General features: G+C 44.5%; 1 protein-coding gene across 1 annotated transcript in view; it reads left to right on the top strand.

Annotated features, from left to right (window-relative positions):
- SHISA9 (shisa family member 9) overlaps positions 1–24,371 on the top strand; it is a 239,471-nt gene that overhangs the window by 185,996 nt on the left and 29,104 nt on the right. The window contains exon 3 of the mRNA XM_060282542.1: positions 18,658–18,813. Coding sequence (XP_060138525.1) covers positions 18,658–18,813 — 156 coding nt within the window. The remainder of the gene's footprint in view (positions 1–18,657; positions 18,814–24,371) is intronic.

Genomic DNA, 24,371 nt, shown 5'->3' with positions numbered 1-24,371 from the left:
AAACTGCCTTTAATATTATGGTAAAATATGTTAACTACCAGGCTAGTCTGACTTGACGGATGAAAAAGACAGGGAAGTAATCTGTCACCTGCAGTTCTCATGCCACCTCAAATTATGCTGTTTTCGGTATTTACATAATATGAGGGCATTTGGCTTAGTTACTAATTGCATCGGCATCTGAACGATATTCATCTTCACCGAGGTTATCAGCAGCGAGCTTTTCTGCACAAGGGACCACCGTAAGTAGAAAGGGTGATAAACTTTCTAAGGTTGCCTCCAGTCTCTTTTTTATTGTGCAGGGGAGATCTTAAATAAAACAAAAGTACATTCTATGACCTTTTAAATGTGTTTGTAGGAGGGAGATTATTGGTTTGTTTTGTGTTATTCTATATATTGTGTTCTTATTTTATATTTTTTATATTGCGAACTGCCCTGTGAAGGATGGTCTACAAGTTTAATAAATAAAATAATAAATACCATAAATTCAGCCTTGCACAATTAAAGTGAATTAAAGTGCTCTGGCCTCCACTATATGACTGGCTTATTGAACATTCATCCTGAATTGCTTGCACAAAGCTTACGTTGTGCTTAGATCGCACCCTTTCTTTACTGAGCATTCATTCTGATTTGTTTATGGGGAGGCTAAAGCACAATGGTTGTGGGGTATTTACATGTTCCCCGTTAATCATTTGTTCATCCCATGCATTTCAGTGCATTGCCCCTTCCACTTTCCAAAACGAAAACGGTCCAGAATATATATATATATATATATATATATATATATATATATATATGGTTGGATTTGTTGAATGACTGCAGGTCTACACCACACATTTAAAGCCCACGATTTCCTGCACAGAAACCTGGGAACTGTAGTCCACTAAGGGTGCAGGAATTTGTAGTTCTGTGAGAGTAAACTACAGCTCCCAGGATTATTTGGGAGAAGCCGCATTAAAATGATGATCATTTTGTGTCAGGGGTACATGGAGCCTATTAAGTACAGTGGTACCTCTGGTTAAGAACTTAATTCGTTCCGGAGGCCCGTTCTTAACCTGAAACTGTTCTTAACCTGAAGCACCACTTTAGCTAATGGGGCCTTCTGCTGCTGCCACGCCGCCGGAGCACGATTTCTGTTCTTATCCTGAAGCAAAGTTCTTAACCTGAGGTACTATTTCTGGGTTAGCGGAGTTTGTAACCTGAAGCGTTTGTAACCTGAAGCGTTTGTAACCCGAGGTACCACTGTAGTGAGTGGACATATCAGATGACACAGTGATTTCACCAAGTAGTCCTTTACAGTCATACCTCTGGATACAAATGCTGCGGGTTGCGTACAACATGGGCTATGAACGCGGTGAACCCAGAAGAAACGGAATGGGTTACTTCCGGGTTTGGCGGTTCATGCATGTGCATAGCTGCCAAGTCTCCCATTTTTCGCAGGAAACCCCCATATTTAAACCTGTTTCCCCGCTGTTATCCCGAATAGAGAAAAATCCCGTAAATCCCTGGATTTCCTACCTGCCAGGGAGGCTCCTTCTGCGCATGTCTGGACATGGGCAGATTTCCCATGTCCAGACATGCGCAGAACCGATTTCAGGTGCTGCTCTGCCCATGTCTGGGCACCGGAAATCGGGCAGAGCAGCACCGGAAGTCGCTTCTATGTATGAAGCGACTTCCGGTGCCGCTCTGCCCATGTATGGGCACCAGAAATCGGGCAGCGCTGGCACTGGAAGTTGCTTCTACGCATGTCCAGACATGCGTATAAGTGACTTCCGGTGCCACGCCGCTGCTGATCCCGGATTTTTCTTACCGGGAGTTGGAGGGTATGCGCATGTGCAGAAGCGCCGAATCATGACCCGTGAGTGTGCAGAAGCGCTGGCAAGGGTTGCGTACTGCTTTGGATGCGAACAAGGCTCCGGAACAGATACCATTCGCATCTAGAGGTACCACTGTATAAGTGAGCTGGAACTGAACTGAACAGCTCAGCCGGCCTGCTTTATATAGGCAGCCGGCTGTCAACATTGTAACAACAACAGCCCAGGGTTTTCTGCCTAAATTAACTGACGTGGACCTGAGTGAAAACTATATACACAATACCCTATATACCCTATATACACAATACACTAATTTCTTAAAAATTAGAAGCTTCCCTAAACAGGGCTGCCTTCAGATGTCCTCTAAAAGTCTGGTAGTTATTTTTCTTTTTGACATCTGGTGGGAGGGCGTTCCACAGGGCGGGTGCCACTACCGAGAAGGCCCTCTGCCTGGTTCTCTGTAACTTGGACCTAGACACATCAAAGGAGCGATTCAGTTAAACGTGTTGTAAACTCATACAGGGAAATCCAGTAGGGAAAGACAGGACTCTACAGTGCCATCTGGTGTCACAGTGTTATATCGCATATACAATGCATATAAAACACTTTTTCTTTACCAATCTAGATGAGTCCTATGTCATTATTATTATTATTATTATTATTATTATTATTATTATTATTATTTTATGTTATTTTTTTGTTGTATGTAAGCTGTTTTGTGACGTATATGGGTGAAAAGCAGCATAGAAATATAATAAATGAATGAAATGAATGAGTATGAGTGTGTGTTTGTGTTTGTGACATAGGAAGCTGCTTATACCAAGTCAGACAATTGGTCCATCTTGCTCAGTATTGTCTATACCCAGCATTTCAAGTAGGAGTCACCCTCAGACCTACCTGGAGATACTGGGAACTGAACCTAGGCCCAGAGTTTTGGATTGGGGACATCTCCCACTAAACTGCAGGCTGTTTTGTCAGACTTATTTCTGCATCTAAAATGTATGAGTACTTGTAAGTTTTCACACAGAAAGCAATTAGCAGCTCTTGCGGGATGATTTGCATGAAGAACAAAGCCTAAGGGGGTATAGGGAATGATCCCCACCTCAGCATCTCCTATGGACACTTGTAAACTTTAAAGAAATTGTGGAAGAAGGCAATCCTGGGTGCAGATTTGCCCGGGGGCCCCTGTGGTGCAATGGTTAGAGCACTGGACTAGCACCCAGGAGGGCCAGGGTTCAAATCCCTACTTGAGCCACATTGAGACACTTGCTGATCTAGGGCCAGTCACAGTCTACCTCAGAGGGTTGTTGTGAAGAGAAAAAGTGGGAAGCAGAACCACATATGTTGCCTTGATTTCCTTGAAGGAAAGGTGGGACAGAACTGAAATGATAATAAATAATAAGCACACATGTTTACCCCAAGAAACAAAGCCAATCTTTTTCCTCCCACCATTCCTGGTTAACATGCTCAAACTGAAGGAGAATAGCCTGCTGGCCTTGTGTTCAATGGGAGCACATTTCCTCCTTATATGAAGAGTAAAATCATAAAGGTCAGTGGAATGTTGAATTATTCACCACTTTTACATTCCGGCTACCCAAAGAAGCCGTGCCAGAAAGGCTGGAAATCTTTCTATGTAAGAATTTGTGAGGCAATTATTGATGAGCAAATTCTCCTCGGCTCAGTTTGGAAGAAGCCTCAGTAAACTGCACTATCTCTTTACACACACACACACAGAGAGAGAGAGAGAGAGAGAGAGAGAGAGAGAGAGAGAGAGAGCGCATTTCCCCCTGATCCCAGTTATGAATGCGGATCCCACCATACTCCTCATGATGTGATTAGGACTCAGGCATAGGCAAAATCGGCCCTCCAGATGTTTTGAGACTACGATTCCCATCATCCCTGACCACTGGTCCTGTTAGCTAGGGATAATGGGAGTTGTAGTCCCAAAACATCTGGAGGGCCAAGTTTGCCTATGCCTGGATTAGGTCATAAGAACAGGTGGTGTATCCAGGTGGCGCTGTGACAAGAACAGTGAAGTGGAGGTCTCACTGAAGGCAGTAAGGCAGAAGACCTGTGGTCTTCTGGATGTTGCTAAACTACAATGCCCATCAGCCCCAGCAAGAAAGGACGATGGTCAGAGTTGGCAGGAGTTGCAACATCTGGAGAGCCAAAGGTTCCCCACAGGTGGTGTAAGGCCTCCTTCGCTCCCTTACCCAGCTGAGGCAGCATTCAATGTGTAGAGAAGGCGGTTCACCAGCTTTCATTATTGTCTGAGGAAGACAAGAACATCTGACAGAGCAGCCACTGACATATGACCAAAGAAAGAAAGAGGATCAAGGAGGATGCTGGCTTGCCAAAAATGTCCATGTGCAAATTTGTTGTTGTTTAGTCGTTTAGTCATGTCCGACTCTTCGTGACCCCATGGACCAGAGCACGCCAGGCACTCCTGTCTTCCACTGCCTCCCGCAGCTTGGTCAAACTCATGTTCGTAGCTTCGAGAACACTGTCCAACCATCTCGTCCTCTGTCGTCCCCTTCTCCTAGTGCCCTCCATCTTTCCCAACATCAGGGTCTTTTCCAGGGAGTCTTCTCTTCTCATGATGTGGCCAAAGTATTGGAGCCTCAGCTTCACGATCTGTGCTAATTTAGTCATAGTCAATTTTATTTATATACTGCACTTTCCACAAATACATCTGTGCCCAAAGCAGTTCGCATTTTTTTAAAAAAATCCAAATGCAGTAGTCTAATCATGATACATTATAAAAAGTATAACACCACTGCACTAAACAAGCCAAAAACCACTTAGAAATCAGCAATTAACAGCTCATATCAAAATCTAAGAGAGCAGTAACACTCACCAGTAGCTCAGGTACTAGTATGGCAACACTGCACATTGGAACTCCTTGCCTATTGACATCAGGCAGGGCTAGGGCTGCTGTAGGTCTGGAATTTCCCAGGCATAGCTGGGATTCGGCCGCTGGAAATACCATCTGGGCGGAATTTCCGTAAATCGGCAAAATGTCTGGGAAAACTTGGGCGTATTTCAACGCATGTCGGAAGTGTAGATTTTGAAAAGAAAAGAAAAAGCTCAAATAAAAAAGCAGCTCAATAACTTTGGCCCCCCAAAAGACTCAACAACTTTTGCATCCGGATTTTCACTATTTGAAATATGGCAGCCCTTCACTATATTCTTTCCGGCACCTGCTAAAACCGTTTTTGTTTAGGCAAGCCTACCCAGACATGCAGAATGTTGATGTGTGGTTTAATGTTGCTGAAGCTGGTGGGCAGTGTCCCAAAAATCCCTAATGGACCAGTCTGCTATTTAGGGACTGTTGAATGTTGACCAGCAACTTCAAGTCCCCAGCTCTCCCTTCTCAGGTTTTATCTTTTAGGGTTTGTACACTAGGGTGATGACTTTTTCAAAAAAAAATTCTCAAAAATTATTTCCTGTAGCACAAATGGATGAACTTTTGCCTATTAATGACTAAAATGAGGTATATTCCATTGAAATATTTAAAAAGGTTACGCACAAACCGTTTTTAATTTTTTTGTATGCCATTTTACCATTTCATAAAATTGTATTAACAATTCTCTATATATTTCGTATCAAATTTGGACACAACACCACATTCCACAATGGGGAGTGTTCTTAGCAACATAGGGTATACAAATGTCACACCTGCGCAAGGTAAAAGCCCCTTTGGGGGACCTCAAAACTCAGCCAGCAGACCCTGCTGGGCATGCTGGGAAAAGAACCTACAGGAGAGGTAGCAAAACATCGTCCTCTAGCGGCGTCTATACTGTTACTGCAGCTAAAAAAAGCTTCCTTGTGTCTTTGATGATCCTTTATAATGTTGTATATATGTGACTCTAAAGCTTGGGTTCAATTTTATATCTGCTTACAGTGACTTCAAAAATGGTAAAAAAAACTGATAAATAAAAATTTTAAAATCATTTTGTGCGTGAGGTTTTATCAAATCTCTTTGACAGTAAGATTTTATCTAATCTTTAATGAATGCTCATCAAATTATGATACAGGGAAATGAGGTTGTAAAAAAGTCATCACCCTATTGTCGACACTTCCACTTGTCCTGGGCCTGGAAAGCATGGATCCAAGAGGTTTTCTGTTTGCCTCACTGCTTTCTCTGGGAAGACCCATTCTTTACTGCTGAATTGGGGGGGGGGGTGTCAATCTGCAGAAAACTCGATTCATGTTTGCCCTGATTCAGCGATAAAGAGTTGGTTTTCCGGGGGTGAGGAGGAAGTGGAGTGGAACAAGCAAAAGCATGGACGAGCTCTTAATTTTGAAACTCGACTTCAACTGGACTATACTCCAAATTGAAAAAAATGTCTTCTGAGTTTGACAGCCCTTCAGAGAAATCACCTTTGTGTCCACACTAACATCTGAAGAAAATCATGTTTGCTTTGTAATGCTGTTGTGAACATGACGAGCAGGAAAATTCTCATTTGGGACAGGCATTTATGGGTGTTGGCACCCATCACTAGACACAAGACAGTGGAAGCCCAGAATTTCAAGCATGGGTCTCAACACTACCTGGAGGTACCAAACATTGAACCTCGGACCTTCTCCATAAAAAGCAGATGCTGTACCACTAGCTAGGACACTTTGCTGTGGCATTTCTGACAGCTTCCACAGTGGACAGCTCAGACCTTGTGGACAGTTCAGATGTAGCCTTAGGATCAGACAGCCTATGTTCTCATCTGGAGAACTGGGATAAGGATTGTCAAATACTTGGTGCATTGAAGATATTTGATTTACCATATATACTCGAGTATAAGCCTACTTTTTCAGCACTCAAAATGTGCTGGAAAAGCTGCCCTCAGCTTATATTCGAGTGAGGCGTGCGGCGGCAGAGAAAGGCATAGGACTGGGGGTTCGGAGAAGCGCTGCGCTGCGACTCTCCGAACCCCCGTCCTATGCCTGCTCTGTGCAAGGCGACGGGGAGGGAGAAGCGGTGAGGAAGGGATCCTTCCTCGCCACTTCCCCACCCCCACCCCGCCGCCGACAGCTGGGAAAGGCATAGGATGGTTTTTATTTTTATTTTTTAAATTTATCAGTAGCTGCTGCATTTCCCACCCTCGGCTTATACTCGAGTCAATAAGTTTTCCCAGTTTTTTGAGGTGAAATTAGGTGCCTTGGCTTCTATTCGGGTCGGCTTATACTCGAGTATATATGGGTATACTGGTATTATATCTAGAATGTTTTCCATTCTGTAGTTCACATAGTGATGCATGGAACAACTGGGACGTTACTGGCAGTTGGAAAGTCAATGACTTACCACCGGTTTGATGCTTGATTTGTTTGTTTTTGAAATTTGCAATGCACAACATTTGCAATCCATATCTGCTTAGAAGTAACCCCCCATAAAATTCAGTGGGACTTATTCTCAGAAAAGGATTCCAGCTTTGTATGCTATTTCCCTAGCTTTGGGGCCACCACAGAGCAAGCACTCCTCCGAGGTCATGACAGTCTGCTTGAGAGGTCATTTATTGGGTAAGGGGCATAACTCACTGATACAGCCTCTGCCTTGCATGCCAAAGATCCCTGATTCAATTCCCAACATCTCCAGGTAGGGCTGGGAATGCCCTTTACTCAAAACATGGAAAGCCACCTCCAGTCAGTGTAGACCAGGCTTCCTCAAACTCGGCCCTCCAGATGTTTTGAGACTACAATTCCCATCATCCCTGACCGCTGGTCCTGCTAGCTAGAGATCATGGGAGTTGTAGGCCAAAACCATCTGGAGGGCCGAGTTTGAGGAAGCCTGATGTAGACAGTAATGTACTTGATGGACCAATCAGTATAACTCAGTTTCTTACTTACCAATACAGACAGGAAGGTGAGAGATGAAAGTTTTGACCAATGCTTCTAGTACTTTAGTTGCATGGGTGACACTCTGATTCCACACTGTTTTATAGGGGATTGAGCAACACAGATTGTAAACTTTGCAAACACAGGACTTTTTACTGCCTCAATGTGAATGTGTATAATTCCTCGAGAAAATCCCATGCTTTGACAAGAACCAATAATACCATGCAAAAAGAGGCTATGCTTTTTAAATGAATACATCCCCAACAACGTTATTACTAATCTATGTGTCTGATTTTCTCCATTTATCATCCAAAAGGTCAGGTCCTCTACTCAGCCTCTAGCCCACGAGACAGAAGCATACGTTTAGAAATTGCAAAACTCCCCTCTGTGCCTCTGTTTAGTTGTCAAAGGAGCAATTCTGCAAAGGGCATTCATACCTCCATGAAAATAATAAGGAATGCAAAACAGGCTGGCTGGGGGAAGGGGTGAATGGGTCTTTAAAGCCCTTATCACTGAGCGGTAGAATACATCCATTAGATGATTGGGTTTTGCCAGGCCTGGGTGATTTCCTAATTGGCCGTTTGGTTCAGATTTTGTTCACATTTATCTGCCTTCTGGGTAGATTTTCTCCTCTTTGAAGAATGAAAGGTTCTGTAGGTTGTTTTGGTTCATGTAAAAACATTGTACGCAGTAGATATTTGCGCCTTTAATTTGTGCTTGAAGGCAGTTCTCAGGCAGCTAATATTGGCACAAGACTGCCCACTGCATGAGACTGGGAAATGGTGGCTGTCTCCCCTTTCCCACTTCAAACCTAGAAACCTAGGAAGATGCCCATTACTAAGTCAGCCCTTTGGTTCATCTCACTCAGTATTGTCCACACCAGGTGTCTTCCACGGCCTCATGCTATTCTTCCTTCCCTTCTGACCAACCCTGCCAAGACATCTCCTCGGGACTCATGAACTAGCCCTCATCATTCCTTACCCTTGGCAGTACTGGATGGGGATGGGGGAATTGGAATCCAACAGCATCTGGAGAAACAGCTTTCCCCTGATCCTGTTTTTATGCCCTTGCATGGCCTTCTAGATGCAGTAGGCTACAAAGTAATCACATGAATTATTAGCAGGGCTTTTTTTCAGCCGGAACTCATCGGAACTCAGTTCCTGTACCTCTCAGGTGGGCACCGTTGCCATTATAAGAGACCTCTTTTTCTAGAAAAACAGCACTGGTTATTAGTATTATTCAATATTGGTATTATTAAATTTATTGGTCACTTTTTTTGCCGCAGCAACTTAATTTGCCAGCTGAAAAGGAAAAGCTACTCTGGTGCTGCTGCAAAATGCTTTGCTTCTGCTTAGATTTTAAAAATTGTGCGTGTCTCTGTAGCTCATTGTAAATCTGTGTGCGTACTGAACGAAGGTGCACTCTGCCTAGAAGTGAACATGTATTGTGTATGTGTTTGTGTTTACTGGGTATGCTATGACCTGCTCACTGTAAAACATGGCAAACAATTAGAAACTCTGGGGACAGGAGTGTTTTGTCTGCATTCTGCATTTCAATTTCCCTGAAAACCATATATGTCACTGCTGCAGAATGAGGGGACCCATTCCTAGTCGAGATTTAACACAGCGATGCCCCATTACTGTGGGCACCTGAATTGCTGACATGTGTGGCACAGGTTTGTAATGCAAAAGTCTTCGATGGAAGAGGCTGTACATAATCCTTGTAAACTGCCCTGGGCTCAATTGGGAGGAAGGGCTGTTTAGCAGACGGCAACAACGAAGAAGAAGATGCAGGGCTGTTGTTTGAGTCTCAAGCTGTAGCTCAGAGCATGTGACGTTTTCCCACTCCATCTCCCCTTTCTTGAGTTTGTTTCCTGCCCTCTGCTCTATGTTTTCCCGTGTTCCTGTTGACTTTTGCATTACAAATCACCTTCACACAGTGGAAACACAAACGCGTTACTGAAAGCAGGCAAATCTCTGCCAGCAGCAAAGGAGTGTGTGACTAATACTGGAGAGGATTTGTGAAATGAACTGCTTGCTCAGAAATATTTGCAAATCCCAAAGAGACTTAAAGCGGGGTGGGGGGGAGTAGACCCCATGTGCAGCCTTGATACATGAATGGCTTAGGTAGCTTCGTAGAGATGCTCATGGGCATTTGAAGGGAGTGCCAGGGAGAGAGATTGTCCAGGATGCTTCTGTCAGGTAATCCAGGTCATCCTGTAGAGAGTGACCGAATAGTCTGTTTAGGACTGGACTTTGGAAGGTAACAATGCAGGTCTTTTTGAAGACCCACCTGCACTTGTATGAACCATACTGAGCTCTAAGATGGGCTTCTGAGGGGTCCCTTGCTGAGGCTCCATCATTTAAGGTCCATTAGATTGACATGCATATGAGGCAAGGCCTTCTTAGTTGTGGTGCCACGGCTAGCGGATCACTGGTCAGCCCTTGAGTTGTCTGAATGAGTATTTGAGAGCCTTTATACCTTGTCCTTTGCCAAGGATGCACTCAGTAGGGAATCTATCCTCCAATGTCCTTCTGGCCCATTCTGGCTACTGTCAATGCCGCCCACTGCCCTACTAGTGACTACCACTAGTACAGATGAAGACAATATGTAGAACCTCTCTGTCTGGTTCTCAGGACTCTTCTTAGGTGACCGCCATCTCTTCTCAGCTTCTGTTCCATGCCCTCCTTGAGTTATTATGAGTGGCTGAAATGTGTGTTTGAAGTGTGGTCATGGTGAATTGTGATCATTTAATTGTGAATGGGTGGTGGAGTGGTGTGTGTGTGTGTGTGTGTGTGTGGACACCTCTGGCTTAAGTGTGCCTCGAATGTAACCTATAGTACAAAGGTCAGAGTCTCATTCTTAACTCTGCCCTCTTTCATTTTTGGTCATGCCCACTTCTGCATCTAATCCTGTTTACCACCATCATGTGGGAACACAGCTTATTATCTATTCGTTTCATTAAATTTTACAACACTTGATTGTAAAAAGCTTTTTAATGTTTAATGTTTAATCTTTTATTATGTTTTAATATATGTTGGAAGTCACCCAAAGTGGCTGAGGCAACCCAGTCAGATGGGGTACAAATAAATTATTATTATTATTATTATTATTATTACTACTACTACTACTACTACTACTATAAAACACAACAATCTCAAAGTGTTTTGCAAAAAGCTAAAACAATAAAATCAATGAAAACAACTAACAATAATAATTTAAAGTGCTGAAAAATGAAAATCAGCAGTAAACCAAAAACAGTAGATCAAAACACAGATCAACATGCTAAATATCTGGATAGGCTTGTCTAAACAAAAATGTTTTTAGCAGGTGCAGAACAGTGAAGGAACTGGCCTAATATCAACAGGCAGGGAGTTCCAAAGAGTAGGTGCTGCCACACTCAAAGATAAGTTCTTACTGTTCTCGGACTGAAAATAAGTTCCCTGTCTCTGTTGCAGCACCAGCATCCCTATCCGACACTGGGGACACTTACAAATAATAATAGAAAACGTTTCACACTCCATTCATTTTTCTGCCACTTTTGTTTCCATATGCTGAAAGGTATGGGTTTTCCCCCTGCCCTCGCATCCTTTTGCTAGTGAAATAGTCTCACTTCATCAGAAGGCCTCCCTCGCAACCCAAAATAGAAGTGGGTCATCATCACGACAAGACATCCCCGTCTAGATACAGTCCTTATCGATCACTGCGGAAGCTCCGGAGAAATAGGTTCTTAAAATAAGATCAGGTTGAGACACCCACAGCATCTTGACTGCCTTTGAGGCTGAAGGCTGATGGGTAAGAAGAAGGGCTGCTGCGGTCGAAATGGTAACAAAGCTCACCCTTGTGCTTATCTCTTATCTGAGGTTTCAGAAGGTGGTGGTGGAGAGAGAATATATCCAGTGTGAAGAGCAAAGTGTCAACGAGAGGAAGATCTTTTCTCTTCGTCGTCGTCCCCTTTTACTTTTCAATTATGTATGATTTCACCTGCCATATTAGAAGACTCTTTCAATGCTCGCTGAGCATTAGTTCTGCTCTGTTTTAAATTTCTTCTCTGCTCGTGGAAGTCCTTGCCGCAAGGTGCAGCTACCGCCAAGGGCTTTGAACATTTATCTCTTCATTATTTATCTGCATTTATATCCCACCTTTCTCTCCAAGGAGCTCAAGTTGGTATACACGGTTCTCCTACCATCTCACCTCATTTCATCCTAACAAGAACCCTGTGAGGTAGATTAGGCTGAGAGGGGAAGGTCACCCAGCAAGCTTCATGGAGTAGGGACTTGAACCCTGGTCTCCCAGGTAAGAACATCAGAAGAGACCCCTACTGGATCAAGCCAATGGCCCTGTAATCCAGCATCCCGCTCTCATAGTGGCCGTTCAAATGCCTGCGGGAAGCTGGCAAGCAGGGACTGAGGGCAACATTATTCTCCCCACATGTGTTTCCCAGCAACTGGCATTCAGGGGAATATTGCCCCAGACACCTGGACAAAGATTGTGGCTGGTAGCCATTATCCTCCACGAATTTGCCTAATCTTTTTTTTTAAGCCTACCCAACTTCTTTGCCTCCTGTGGGAGCAAGTTCCATAGTTTTACTATGTGGTGTATGAAGAAGAACAGTGGTACCTCGCAAGACGAAATTATTTCATGGACGTCACCGCGACGGCGGTGTCCTCAAAGTAAGTGGCTTCAGCGGGCAGGTGGGGGTGGCCGCTGTGGTCTGAACCCCGAGGGAAAGGGGCGAAGCGGGCACGTGGCGGTGGGGAGGCGCGGATGAGGCCTGCTGCCGGCTCCGCTACCCACCCGGGCCAGACGGAGGGCCAGCGGCTACTTCGTCTTGTGAAGCACAGCCATAGACGACTTCATTTTGCGAGTCTTCAAAAAAAATTCGCAAAACGCTTTTGTCTTGTGATTTTTTTCGTTGCACAAGGCGTTTGTCTTGATAGGTACCACTGAACTTTCTTTTGTCTGTCCTGTATCTTCCAACATACAGCTTCATTGGATGTCGGGAGTCCTAGTTGTTATGGGGGGACTTTTCTCTGCACATCCATGCTCTCTCCTTCCTGATAAGCTTTGGTGCAGGCATCAGGGGGGTGCTGCAGGCCCACTGGAGGGGGGAACACCTTCCCCCAAATGTGGTTTCAGCCTGGCCATGCCCTCTTCTCCTGGGTAGTGGTCTGGATTGTTCCCAGAGATCCAAGGCAAGCAAATCACCTACAGCACTGTGGAGGTAGGGCCATCAAGGGAGAGGGTCCCTCAAATCTGCTGCCAACATGTGTCATTATAGGATTTCTTACCCTTTCTCATAAGGTCCCAGGGCAGGTTACGACAAATGTAACCCTGAAATCACTGGATGAGACGATGTTTTTAACTCAAACTGGGCGTTGTTGTGTTTTTTTGGGGAAAATAATGGAAACTCTTTTTAGATGTTTTAACTGCTTTATAAAAAAATATATATATTGAGGATGTGACTCCTTTGGAAGGGAGGGTGGGATATGTATTCAATAAATGAATGATAATAAAAAAAGAAAAAGAAAAACATGATTAAAATCAGTTTAAACAATGCGATGGATCTTTGTGACATACAAGAGGCATACATTCTCCAGCTGGAGATTTAACTCCTTTAAGTCCTAGGCTGCTAGTCAGCCTGTGGATGTCAAGGTCAGTGATTTGCCCTAACAATTTAACAAGAACATAATGTTGCATGCCACCCCAATCTCCACAGCGTTGCAGTTGCGCTTATCAAGGTCTGTGTCCCCTTTTGGGACAATGAGGCACAGCAGAGGCTGTGGTGTCTTTATAAGAGATGGTTTTATTTACACACATTACATTTCAAGAGGGGCTCTTGCATCTTCCATAGGTTTAGCAGGCTTAGGTCTAAAGACAGAAATCCACCATCCTCTCTCTGTCTCTTTGTTCTAGCTTGTCTTTCTCAGCTGACATGGTGTTCTGCCCACCCGCCACTCCTTGCTTGCCAAACCACTTGCAAAACCGATACTTTCCTCCTGTTTGCTTGTCATTTAAATCCTCTGTGGTCTCTGCCCACTAGCTCACAGCTGGAAGAGCTCCTTGTCTGGCAGTCTTCACTCTCTCTTGATGGTTTCCTTGATGAGCCATTACTCTGTTTTGCTCCTTAATGACTTACACTCAGCTAGCCCTCTGGCTCGTTAGCATAAGCAGAACCCAGGAATTTCCGTGTTTGGCACAGTTTAATCAAACCTTGATTGATTCTAACTTCTACTAATTCTAAGAATTATGTATGACTTGCACCCGCAAACCCTAGCACCCAAGACCTATATCAATAGCATAAGAACATAAAAATGTAACAAGAGCCTTGCTGGATCAGACCTGCAAATTCCATCCACTTCTGTGTAAAAGGGAGGGGAGAATAACTATTTTCAGGTTCCCCATTATAGTGAGTGGTTAGAGCTTTGTTTGTTACAGGTCTAGTCCAGTTTTGAACAGTGGTGTGCGGTGAATTTTTTTTGTAGGGGAGCAGTTAGGACCAGAGGCACCAGCTTCTGGTGATGATGGGGGGACTACATCATGACATCCCACAGGTGAGTATCATGCCTCCCTCCCTAAGCTGGGCAGAAGGAGCATCATCCCTGCCAGGCAGGCTTTGGGAATGTGGAAGGAGGGCTCTAGGACCCTGTTGGAGCATCACACCGCCCTTCCTAGCCCAGGCAGAAGCTTCCCAGGTTTGGGGAAGAGGCACTAGGCTTTAATACTTTCATACTCTAATTTCATACTCTAATCATGTTCTCGACAGTGTTCTCGAAGCTACGAACATGAGTTTGACCAAACTGCGGGAGGCAGTGGAAGACAGGAGTGCCTGGCGTGCTCTGGTCCATGGGGTCACAAAGAGTCGGACACGACTAAACAACTAAACAACAACACTCTAATTTACCCAGAACATTTAGGGGACTAGCCTGGTCCCCCAAGTCCACTGACCGCATGCCACTGGTTCTAAATAACAAGATGGGTTGAAAAGGCATAGAGCAGCTACAAGAGAGATCAGGCTCCTTACCAAAGATACCAAAGACACTCAGGTGACACCCAAGAGATGGCACCCAGAGTTCTAAAGTTTCACTCTCCTGAATTTCAGGTCCATCTTCAATACATCTATTATAAGCCCCCACCCCTTGAATTTTCACCTAATTTCTCCATCCACTCTTCAGAATTGCCTTCCCTATTAATTGAGATTGGCATTCAGACTTTCAAGCAATTTCCTTTGATACTGGCAGAGTGGTTTCTTTTTTATGTTTTCCCCTGGGTGCTCCTGCTGATCTACTCTGCTCCATTAGCCATTTGCAGAAAACCATGTGGCAAGAGTCCCTCAAAATCCTGGCTTCCTTTGCAGAGCCATCGAGACCACCGCCAGATTCCTGGGAAGGGAACAATTCACTCTGCGTGAATAAGATTGCTCCCTCTTGGACTTGATCATTCTAATCCAGAATTGGATGTTGTGGGGAGTTAACTAGCCTGCCACACGAGTTCGGCTTTCTGGCTCCTCTGTAGGGAGTAAGCAGGAAACAGGCACTGCTGTGTGACTTGTGCTGTGATTTAGATTGGAGCTAGCCACGCCATGGCTGTTACAAGTGATAGATGGTTCTCAGCCACTTTGTTGAGCAACAGCAATAAAGGGCAACGGGATTGCCCTAATGTGGAAGTATTAGGAAAGAGGTAATAAGGCACATTAAAGGGATCGTGGCTGTTTCTCCATCCTCTTTTTGAGCTGAAAGAAACTCAATGATAGGGCAAGAGAGGAGCAAGCAACTGCTATACTGTGGATGTTGTGTGAGGCCTACTCAACTACTTAAAAGGTAAAGGTAAAGGGACCCCTGACCATTAGGTCCAGTCGTGACCGACTCTGGGGTTGCGCGCTCATCTCGCATTATTGGCCGAGGGAGCCGGCGTATAGCTTCCAGGTCATGTGGCCAGCATGACAAAGCCGCTTCTGGCAAACCAGAGCAGCACATGGAAACGCCGTTTACCTTCCCGCTATAGCGGTTCCTATTTATCTACTTGCATTTTGACGTGCTTTCGAACTGCTAGGTTGGCAGGAGCTGGGACCAAGCAACGGGAGCTCACCCCGTCACAGGGATTCGAACCGCCGACCTTCTGATCAGCAAGCCCTAGGCTCAGTGGTTTAACCACAGCGCCACCTGGGTCCCTCAGGTCAACTACTAACTCAACTACTTAGGGTGCTGAAATTCCAGGGGTGTGTGGCAATTAGAGACAGCTTAGAATTTCACCACCTGAAAGATGCCCCTTGGGTCCAACAATATGCAATTAAGAGTCCACTTATACTGCAGCCATGGAGGACGAATCTTCCTCTCCATTGTCAGATAAGGAACCTACTGTATTCTATGGCCCCTGGGATAACTTAGTACAGTAGTAGTAGTAGAAATTCGTTATTTATACCCCACCCATCTGGCTGGGTTTCCCCAGCCACTCTGGACGGCTTCCAACAAAAGAGTAAAAATACATTAAAACATCAGTCATTAAAAACTTCCCTAAACAGGGCTGCCTTCAGATGGCTACCATCCAAAAGCTATTTACCTGGGCTTGTGTGCTGGCCCATGGGGTCACGAAGAGTCAGACACGACTAAACAACAACAAAGCCCCATTCAGTTGAATGGTACTTACTTCTGAGTAGAAATGAATAAATGTGCAGTGTTAGAGCAGCTATAAACCTTGGGCTGGACCTAGTAGAGTCTTGCCAATTCATGTAGGAGTCTTGGTTTCAAATTGTTCCTCAAACACGAAGCATACTGGGCTTTAAAAAAATAAATAAATGAAGCCATGGGGGGGGGAAACAGTTTTTCTTTTAAAAGTGTAATAGAATAGTTTATCTAATGTATTCTGATGAGTTTTTCTCTAATAAATTTGTGTGTGAATGTGCGTGTGTGCGCAAACATTCATAAAACCTACTATGTTTCTGGTTAGAACCATCCTATTCTTCTGGGCCTCTAATGTCAAATAAGAAGACCCATTTTACTAATTTTTAGCTGCTTTCTCTTGTTTTTGGTGGTATGTGTGGAAGGGCACTAAGTTGTGCTGAAGTTAGTTTTAGTGGGTTGTTTTTATACCATTTTTTAGAAAGGAATAGCAAGCTGCCTTGATGGCCAGTTGCGGATGGAGAGAGAGAGAGAGAGAGAGAGAGAGAGAGAGAGAGAGAGAGAGAGAGAGAGAGAGAGAGAGAGAGAGAAACACCCACACAGCATTTTCATCTTGTTAGTAAAATAGCAATGCTTTTTCTGGGGCATTACTTTTTTACCTATGAAGATGCCCCCAAACAGCAGTCAATTATATAAACAGGCGTAACCGGCTGCTGTAACAAGTCATTCAAGAATTTATAAAGACAATGTAAAATAACATAAATATGGCATAGGAATATCCACAGATAGCGGAGCATTATCTGGTGTTACACCTGGAGTTTTTAGTTAATACTCCGTCTTTGAAAGCTACAAGCTTACTGCAGAAGCCAACTGTGGTGAAACAAGGTATATAGCCTAGGAACCTTGTCTTCACCTGTGGATATTCCTATGCCACACCCGATCTTCATTCGGACGCATTGTCGCCACCTACCTAGACGTTGGTGAACACCTCATTCTGTGGAACTCAAGCATTTACATCTATTTTGATTTAAATTCATATGGATACCCTATATGTACTATGATATATGAACTCCGACTTATGACTGTGGACATTGCATTTATGTTGGACTAAGTCCTTTTTTTGATACTTTGCAACACGTGGTTGTGCTATTTATGTTATTTTGCATTGTCTTTATAAATTCTTGAATGACTTGTTACAGCAGCCGGTTACGCCTGTTCATATAATTGACAATTCTGTTCGTAACTAGGTTATTTGTGTATGTTCCCAAACAGCAGTCAGCATCAAAGGTTTCCCTTTCTACAATTCATATTCAAAACCTGTGTGGGGCCCATGTGACCTCACCTCCCCAGCCTTCCTAACAGCAGGGGGTGGGGGTTCTGACCCAGTGAGAATGCATCATGCATATAGATGGGAAGGGAATCTACTTTGGTTTTCATTTAAATACAAACTTTCTTAATTCACACTGTGTGAAACAATATGCAAAACGGAACGCCGGAATCTTTTAAAATTCACATTTCTCCCATTTGTAACGTGTACACCCAAGTAACGTGTACAAAAATACATTCACAAGGGTTAAAATGCTTATACAGGTGAAAATAGCACACAAAAACACATTGTATCTGGAAGAACTGCTTTGCAAGGTACGCACTTTAGGAAAATTTGCTTGCAAAAATAATAATAATGTGCATACAGTGGTACCTCGGTTTATGAACACCTCGGTTTATGAATTTTCGGTTTACGAACGCCACGGACCCATCTGGAACGGATTAATTCACTTTCCATTACTTTCAATGGGAAAGTTCGCTTCAGTTTATGAACGCTTCAGTTTATGAACAGACTTCTGGAACCAATTACACCCATGCTTCGGGTTAAGTACGCTTCAGGTTGAGTACTCCGCGGACCCGTCTGGAACGGATTAATCCACTTTCCATTACTTTCAATGGGAAAGTTTGCTTCAGTTTATGAATGCTTCAGTTTATGAACAGACTTCCGGAACCAATTGTGTTCATAAAGCGAGGTACCACTGTATTAGGAGAAATTCACAATAAGATGCTGCTGAATTTTCATGAAGAACATAGAATCATAGGTTGTAGAATTGGAAGGGGCCATGAGGGTCATCTAGTCCAAAACCCCTGCAATGCAAATATCACAAACTGATGTGGAAAAATGAGAAAGTGGTATTGACAGGCTCACTCAACCCTGGACCGCCGCTCCCATCCTCCCTGGCCATTGGCCATGCCTGCTTGGGGTTCGTGGGAGTTTTATTCCACCACACCTGGAGGACCCTGTGTTGCCTACCCCTGAAATTGCCTTACAGGCAGGACATTTCCCTGATGTTGAACCTAGAGGTCTGATTTGTTTTCAGTGAGATGATCTTCCTCTTGCTTCTCTTATACAGATGCGACACAGATGAACAACGTGGTGCCAACGTCGCCTCTTCTCCCGCAGCTGACACATCCGCACTCCTTTCAAAGCATGGGGCAGATCACAAATCCCTACGAACAGCAGCCGCCAGGGAAGGAGCTTAACAAGTATGCATCCCTAAAAGCAGTAGGTAAGCAAAGCAAATTGAATTCCCCTCCTTCTTTAATTTTGCCACATCAGCAGGCTGAATGCCCCAATGTCCATTTAATATTTCACACAGCTAAATGGAGTGGGGGGGGAGAGATTTCTTGGCTTTTGTAAAAGCTGCAAGCCTGTTTTTTTTATATATAAAATAATGTACAAAAGTTTTCATATATTCAAAATTATTATGGTAAATCACCTCATTCGTTCTATCACTCACACAAAATTATTATAAATACATCATGTCATATTTCACATACATAGAATACCATTTCTCACATTTTCCTATTTTGGTTTCATTAAACCAAAGAGGAGACTCTTGAGAGTCCCATGGACTGCAAGAAACTCAAACCTATCCATTCTTAAGGAAATCAGCCCTGAGTGCTCCCTGGAAGGACAGATCATGAAGCTGAGGCTCCAATACTTTGGCCACCTCATGAGAAGAGAAGAATCCTTGGGAAAGACCCTGATGTTGGGAAAGATTGAGGGCACTAGGAGAAGGGGACGTCAGAGGATGAGATGGTTGGACAGTGTTCTCGAAGCTACGAACATGAGTTTGACCAAACTGCGGGAGGCAGTGCAAGACAGGAGTGCCTGGCGTGCTATGGTCCATGGGGTCACGAAGAGTCGGACACGACTAAACGACTAAACAACAACAAGCTCTCCCTCATGTATTTTTTAAAAAGAAATCTAACAAAGCTATTTGCACAAGCCCAACTATTTCATCAATTTTAGGAGGGGGAGGGAATCTTCGTTTCCCAAAGTCTCACTTCGATAATCCCCTGTCTCTTTAAATTTTAAATAATATACAAGCTTTAAGCTGTGTACAACATTTAACCCAGGCATCCCCAAACTTCGGCCCTCCAAATGTTTTGGACTACAATTCCCATCTTCCCCGACCACTGGTCCTGTTAGCTAAGAATCATGGGAGTTGTAGGCCAAAACATCTGGAGGGCCGCAGTTTGGGGGTGCCTGATTTAACCTCTTGGTTTCATAGCTCAGAAACAATGGGTATTCAATGCATTGGGTAAACTGTATTCAACTAATGTTTGCACAGAGTAGACCTATTGAAATGAACCACCATGACTAGCTTAGGTGTACATTAAGTAAAAGTTACATTAAGTAAAAGTCAGCCTACTGTGAAGACTTTGGATGGATTTCAATGATGTACTATTGCAATAGTTCCATCACTGCCAACATTTATGATTACTAAATGGAATGCTCTTTCCTCTCCTCCCTCTGTGTGCTGTTCTGAGCAGGGCCGTCTCAAGCATGTCGGGAGCCCTGGCGCCCTGGTGTGGAGATCACTCCGGCGCCCCCGCTCCACCCCGCTTCTTGCCGAGGCTGGTGGGCGGGCGCAGGGTGCAGCACAGCTTCCACGCAGCTCCGTCACGCTGCGCCCCCCTGCCGGGCCGGTGCCCCACACCACCCAGACTACCCCTAGAGCCGGCCCAGATTCTGAGGCTTCTCATGACCACCCCAAAGCTGATTTGGGGGGCATGGAAGGTGGAAGAGGAGCAGGAGCAGGGGTCAAAGTCTTGTTCTAGTGCAGGGGTGCCCAAACATTTTTTCAAAGAGGGCCAGATTCGATGAAGTGAACATGCATGAGGGCCGTTGTTGAGCTTCTTTTAGGATTGAAAATAAAGAAACTGTCAGGGGCCAAATCAGGCCCCAAAATTGGACTTTGGACACGCCTGCTCTAGTGGAACTCATGCTACCTCCGAGATGAGCGCCACAACCCCATAGTCGTCTTTGGCTGGACTTAACTGTCCAGGGGTCCTTTACCTTTTTTGCCTTCTACTAGCACAACGAAATATATGGGACGTGGGTGGTGCTGTGGGTTAAACCACAGAGCCTAGAGCTAGCCCAGGCATAGGCAACCTTGGCTCTCCAGATGTTTTGGAACTACAACTCCCATGACCCCTAGCTAACAGGGCCAGTGGTCAGGGATCATGGGAGTTGTAGTTCCAAAACATCTGGAGAGCCAAGGTTGCCTATGCCTGGGCTAGCCAATCAAAAGGTTGGTGGTTTGAATCCCCACGATGGGGTGAGCTCCTGTTGCTCGGTCCCAGCTCCTGCCAACCTAGCAGTTTGAAAGCACATCAAAGTGCAAGTAGATAAATAGGAACCGCTACAGTGGGAAGGTAAACGGCGTTTCCATGTGCTGCTCTGGTTTGCCAGAAGCGGCTTTGTCATGCTGGCCACATGACCTGGAAGCTGTACACTGGCTCCCTCGCCCAATAACGCGAGATGAGCACTACAACCCCAGAGTTGGTCACGACTGGACCTAATGGTCAGGGGTCCCTTTACCTTTACCTAATTAAAAGAGAATTTGGAAAATCTGAGCAAGTCACTTTATAATATGAAACTAACAGCACAACCCTAGTCATTGGATTCAATGGGACTTTCCCCCAAGTAAATACATACAGGATAGCAACATGATGCTGTAATCCTAACCATCTCTACTTGGAAGTAAGTCTTATTGAATTCAATGAGGCTTACTCCCAGGTAAAGAGGGAGGGGAAATTTGATCCACTTTGCATTTAAAGGCAAACTTACCTACTTCATATTTCCCATGACAATACATAAACTGAAATACAGCCATCCTTTGAAATCCGCTCTTCTCTGAATTTTGCAGTGCAGTTCTTCAGTGAAGTAATGTATTAAAAAAAAATGCATATCCTCAGGAAAGGTGAGCCTAAAAATTAGTGAAAATGACTGCCCAAAATGCATCATATCAGGAAAAACAAGCTTTGCAAAAATGTGTATATTAGGCAATATTGCAGACAAAAAGGAGAAATTTGCAGTAAAATGACAATTAATTTTCATGAAGATTTTTTTTAAAAAAACAAAAACACACCACAATCCTGTAAATTGCTGAAATTGCTGAAATGTGGAGCTCTCAAATTAAGATTGGAAAAATGAGAATATGAGAAAGCCAACAATGACAGATTTGTCCATCCCAACTCCCAGGTAAGTGGGGTGGGGAAAATGTGGACACCCCCAACAACAAAGGGCATTGGTGGGGATGGACTTCTGTTCCACCCCACACAGAGATTTTTCAGGGCACTATGGAGATTCCATAAACTCACAAAGAGGAAGTCATAGATCCATGTGAAAAATGAACACTATATGGGTTTTGTTTCTTAAAACAGAAACAAAACACAGTTGTGGGTTTATTTAGGGTTTGTTTTTTGTTTTGTTTTGTTTTTTGTCATCTGAGGTTACAGAGTTGCTTGGAAGTTTAGGTAACCCCTCATACAACTCAGGATCCCTTGTTAATGACTTGGTCTGACTCACAAACATGAGATCACCTAACTCACAAACCCCAGATCACCTACTTTTTATTTGCTTATTTTATGTATTTCTTTTATATGCCACCTTTACTCCATTGAGCTCAAGGCGGTGTCCATGGCTCTCTCTCTCCACATTTAATCCCCACAACAACCCTGTGAGATATGTTAGGCTGAGAGGCAGTGGCTGGCCCAAGGTCACCCACTGAGCTTCATGGCCAAGTGAGGATTTGACCCCTGGTCTCCCAGGTACTGGCCCTACAACGGTAACCACTACGCTCCCCCTGGTTCCCTCTCCAACACCCTGGCTCACAATTTGTGGTACACACAGAGCCAATGCGCTGCTTCAGCCAATAGCCTTAAGGGAAAGTTTTCAGACACATGCACCCAAACTCTGCTTTCAGACTTTTCCTTATTACTGACACGGTTGTGGTCTCTTGGGGGATTTCTCCAGCACTTTATTATTCATGTAGAAAAGTGCTGAAAGTGGTTTTTCTGCATAAATTATTCTCTCTCTTTTTCGATTCATCAAGCATGTTTTTTTTTTTACTCCCATGCTTAAATGGTCACTGCTCACTCATGCGCCACTGACAAGAGCAGAGGTAACGTACCTGGACTTGTTCATCACAGCTGGCTAGAAAGGGGACTATCTTAGGGACTCTGTGGAATTAGCTCAACATTTGGATTGCATAAACAGGTCAACCTTTACTTGCAGCCATTGGAATAACCCTGACCTTAAAGGAGGTGGGGGAGAAGATGACCTTAGAAAAAAAGTTTTTCTTGTGTGTCCCTCTAGTTTGGACGGTAGTTTGAGGGGCTGCAAATTGGAGTAAAAATCTTCTGCCATTCAGAGGAAGTAATCCTTTTCACTCTGCTGATACAGTTTTGCGATGTCACCATCAAAGGAAATCTGATGATTTACATGGTACTATAATACCTCTTGTTTTAATAAATGTTATAATTTTTTCCAAAAAATTGACATATATACTTCAATGCATAATAAATTTGTCTTTCTCTGACTTCCCATCCCATTTTCCATGGTGTTTTAATTTATCCCCCTCTGCTGCACAATACCTCCTATCGGGGTAGGCAACCTAAGGCCCGTGGGCCGGATGCAGCCCAATCGCCTTCTCAATCTGGCCCACGGACGATCCAGGAATCAGCGTGGTTTTACATGAGTAGAATAAAAAGGTAAAGGTAAAGGGACCCCTGACCATTAGGTCCAGTCGTGACCGACTCTGGGGTTGCGCGCTCATCTCGCATTATTGGCCCAGGGAGCCTGCATACAGCTTCCAGGTCATGTGGCCAGCATGACAAAGCCACTTCTGGTGAACCAGAGCAGCACACGGAAATGCCGTTTACCTTCCCACTGTAGCGGTTCCTATTTATCTACTTGCATTTTGACATGCTTTCGAACTGCTAGGTTGGCAGGAGCTGGGACCAAGCAACGGGAGCTCACCCCGTTGCAGGGATTCAAACTGCCGACCTTCTGATCGGCAAGCCCTAGGCCAGGCATAGGCAACCTTTGGCTCTTAGATGTTTTGGAACTACGACTCCCATGATCCCTAGCTAACAGGGCCAGTGGTTAGGGATCATGGGAGTTGTAGTTCCAAAACATCTGGGAGCCAAAGGTTGCCTATGCCTGCCCTAGGCTCTGTGGTTTAACCCACAGTGCCACCTGGGTCCCACATGAGTAGAATGTGTGCTATTATTTAAAATCCATCTCTGGGTTATTTGTGGGGCATAGGAATTCATTCATTTTTTTCTTCAAAATATAGTCCGGCCTACCACATGGTCTGAGGGACGGTGAACCAGCCCACGGCTGAAAAAGGTTGCTGACCCTGTCTTACAACATCCCTACTGTATTCTCTAATTCCTTCTCTTGCTCATATTTCAAGTCCTGCTCGTGAGTTCATCATACTATAAAAGGTAAAGGGACCCCTGACCATTAGGTCCAGTCGTGACCAACTCTGGGGTTGCTGTGCTCATTTCGCGTTATTGGCCGAGGGAGCCGCCGTATAGCTTCCAGGTCATGTGGCCAGCATGACAAAGCTGCTTCTGGCGAACCAGACACACGGAAACGCCGTTTACCTTCCCGCTGTAGCGGTACCTATTTATCTACTTGCACTTTGATGTGCTTTTGAACTGCTAGGTGGGCAGGAGCTGGGACCGAGCAACGGGAGCTCACCCCGTCGCGGGGATTCAAACCGCCGACCTTCTGATCAGCAAGCCCTAGGCCAGGCATCCCCAAACT

This window comes from Zootoca vivipara, chromosome 14 (genome assembly GCF_963506605.1).
Source record: "Zootoca vivipara chromosome 14, rZooViv1.1, whole genome shotgun sequence".
Lineage (NCBI taxonomy): Eukaryota > Metazoa > Chordata > Lepidosauria > Squamata > Lacertidae > Zootoca > Zootoca vivipara.
The sequence above is the reverse complement of the archived record's forward strand: the minus strand, read 5'-3'. Positions and strand labels throughout refer to the sequence as shown.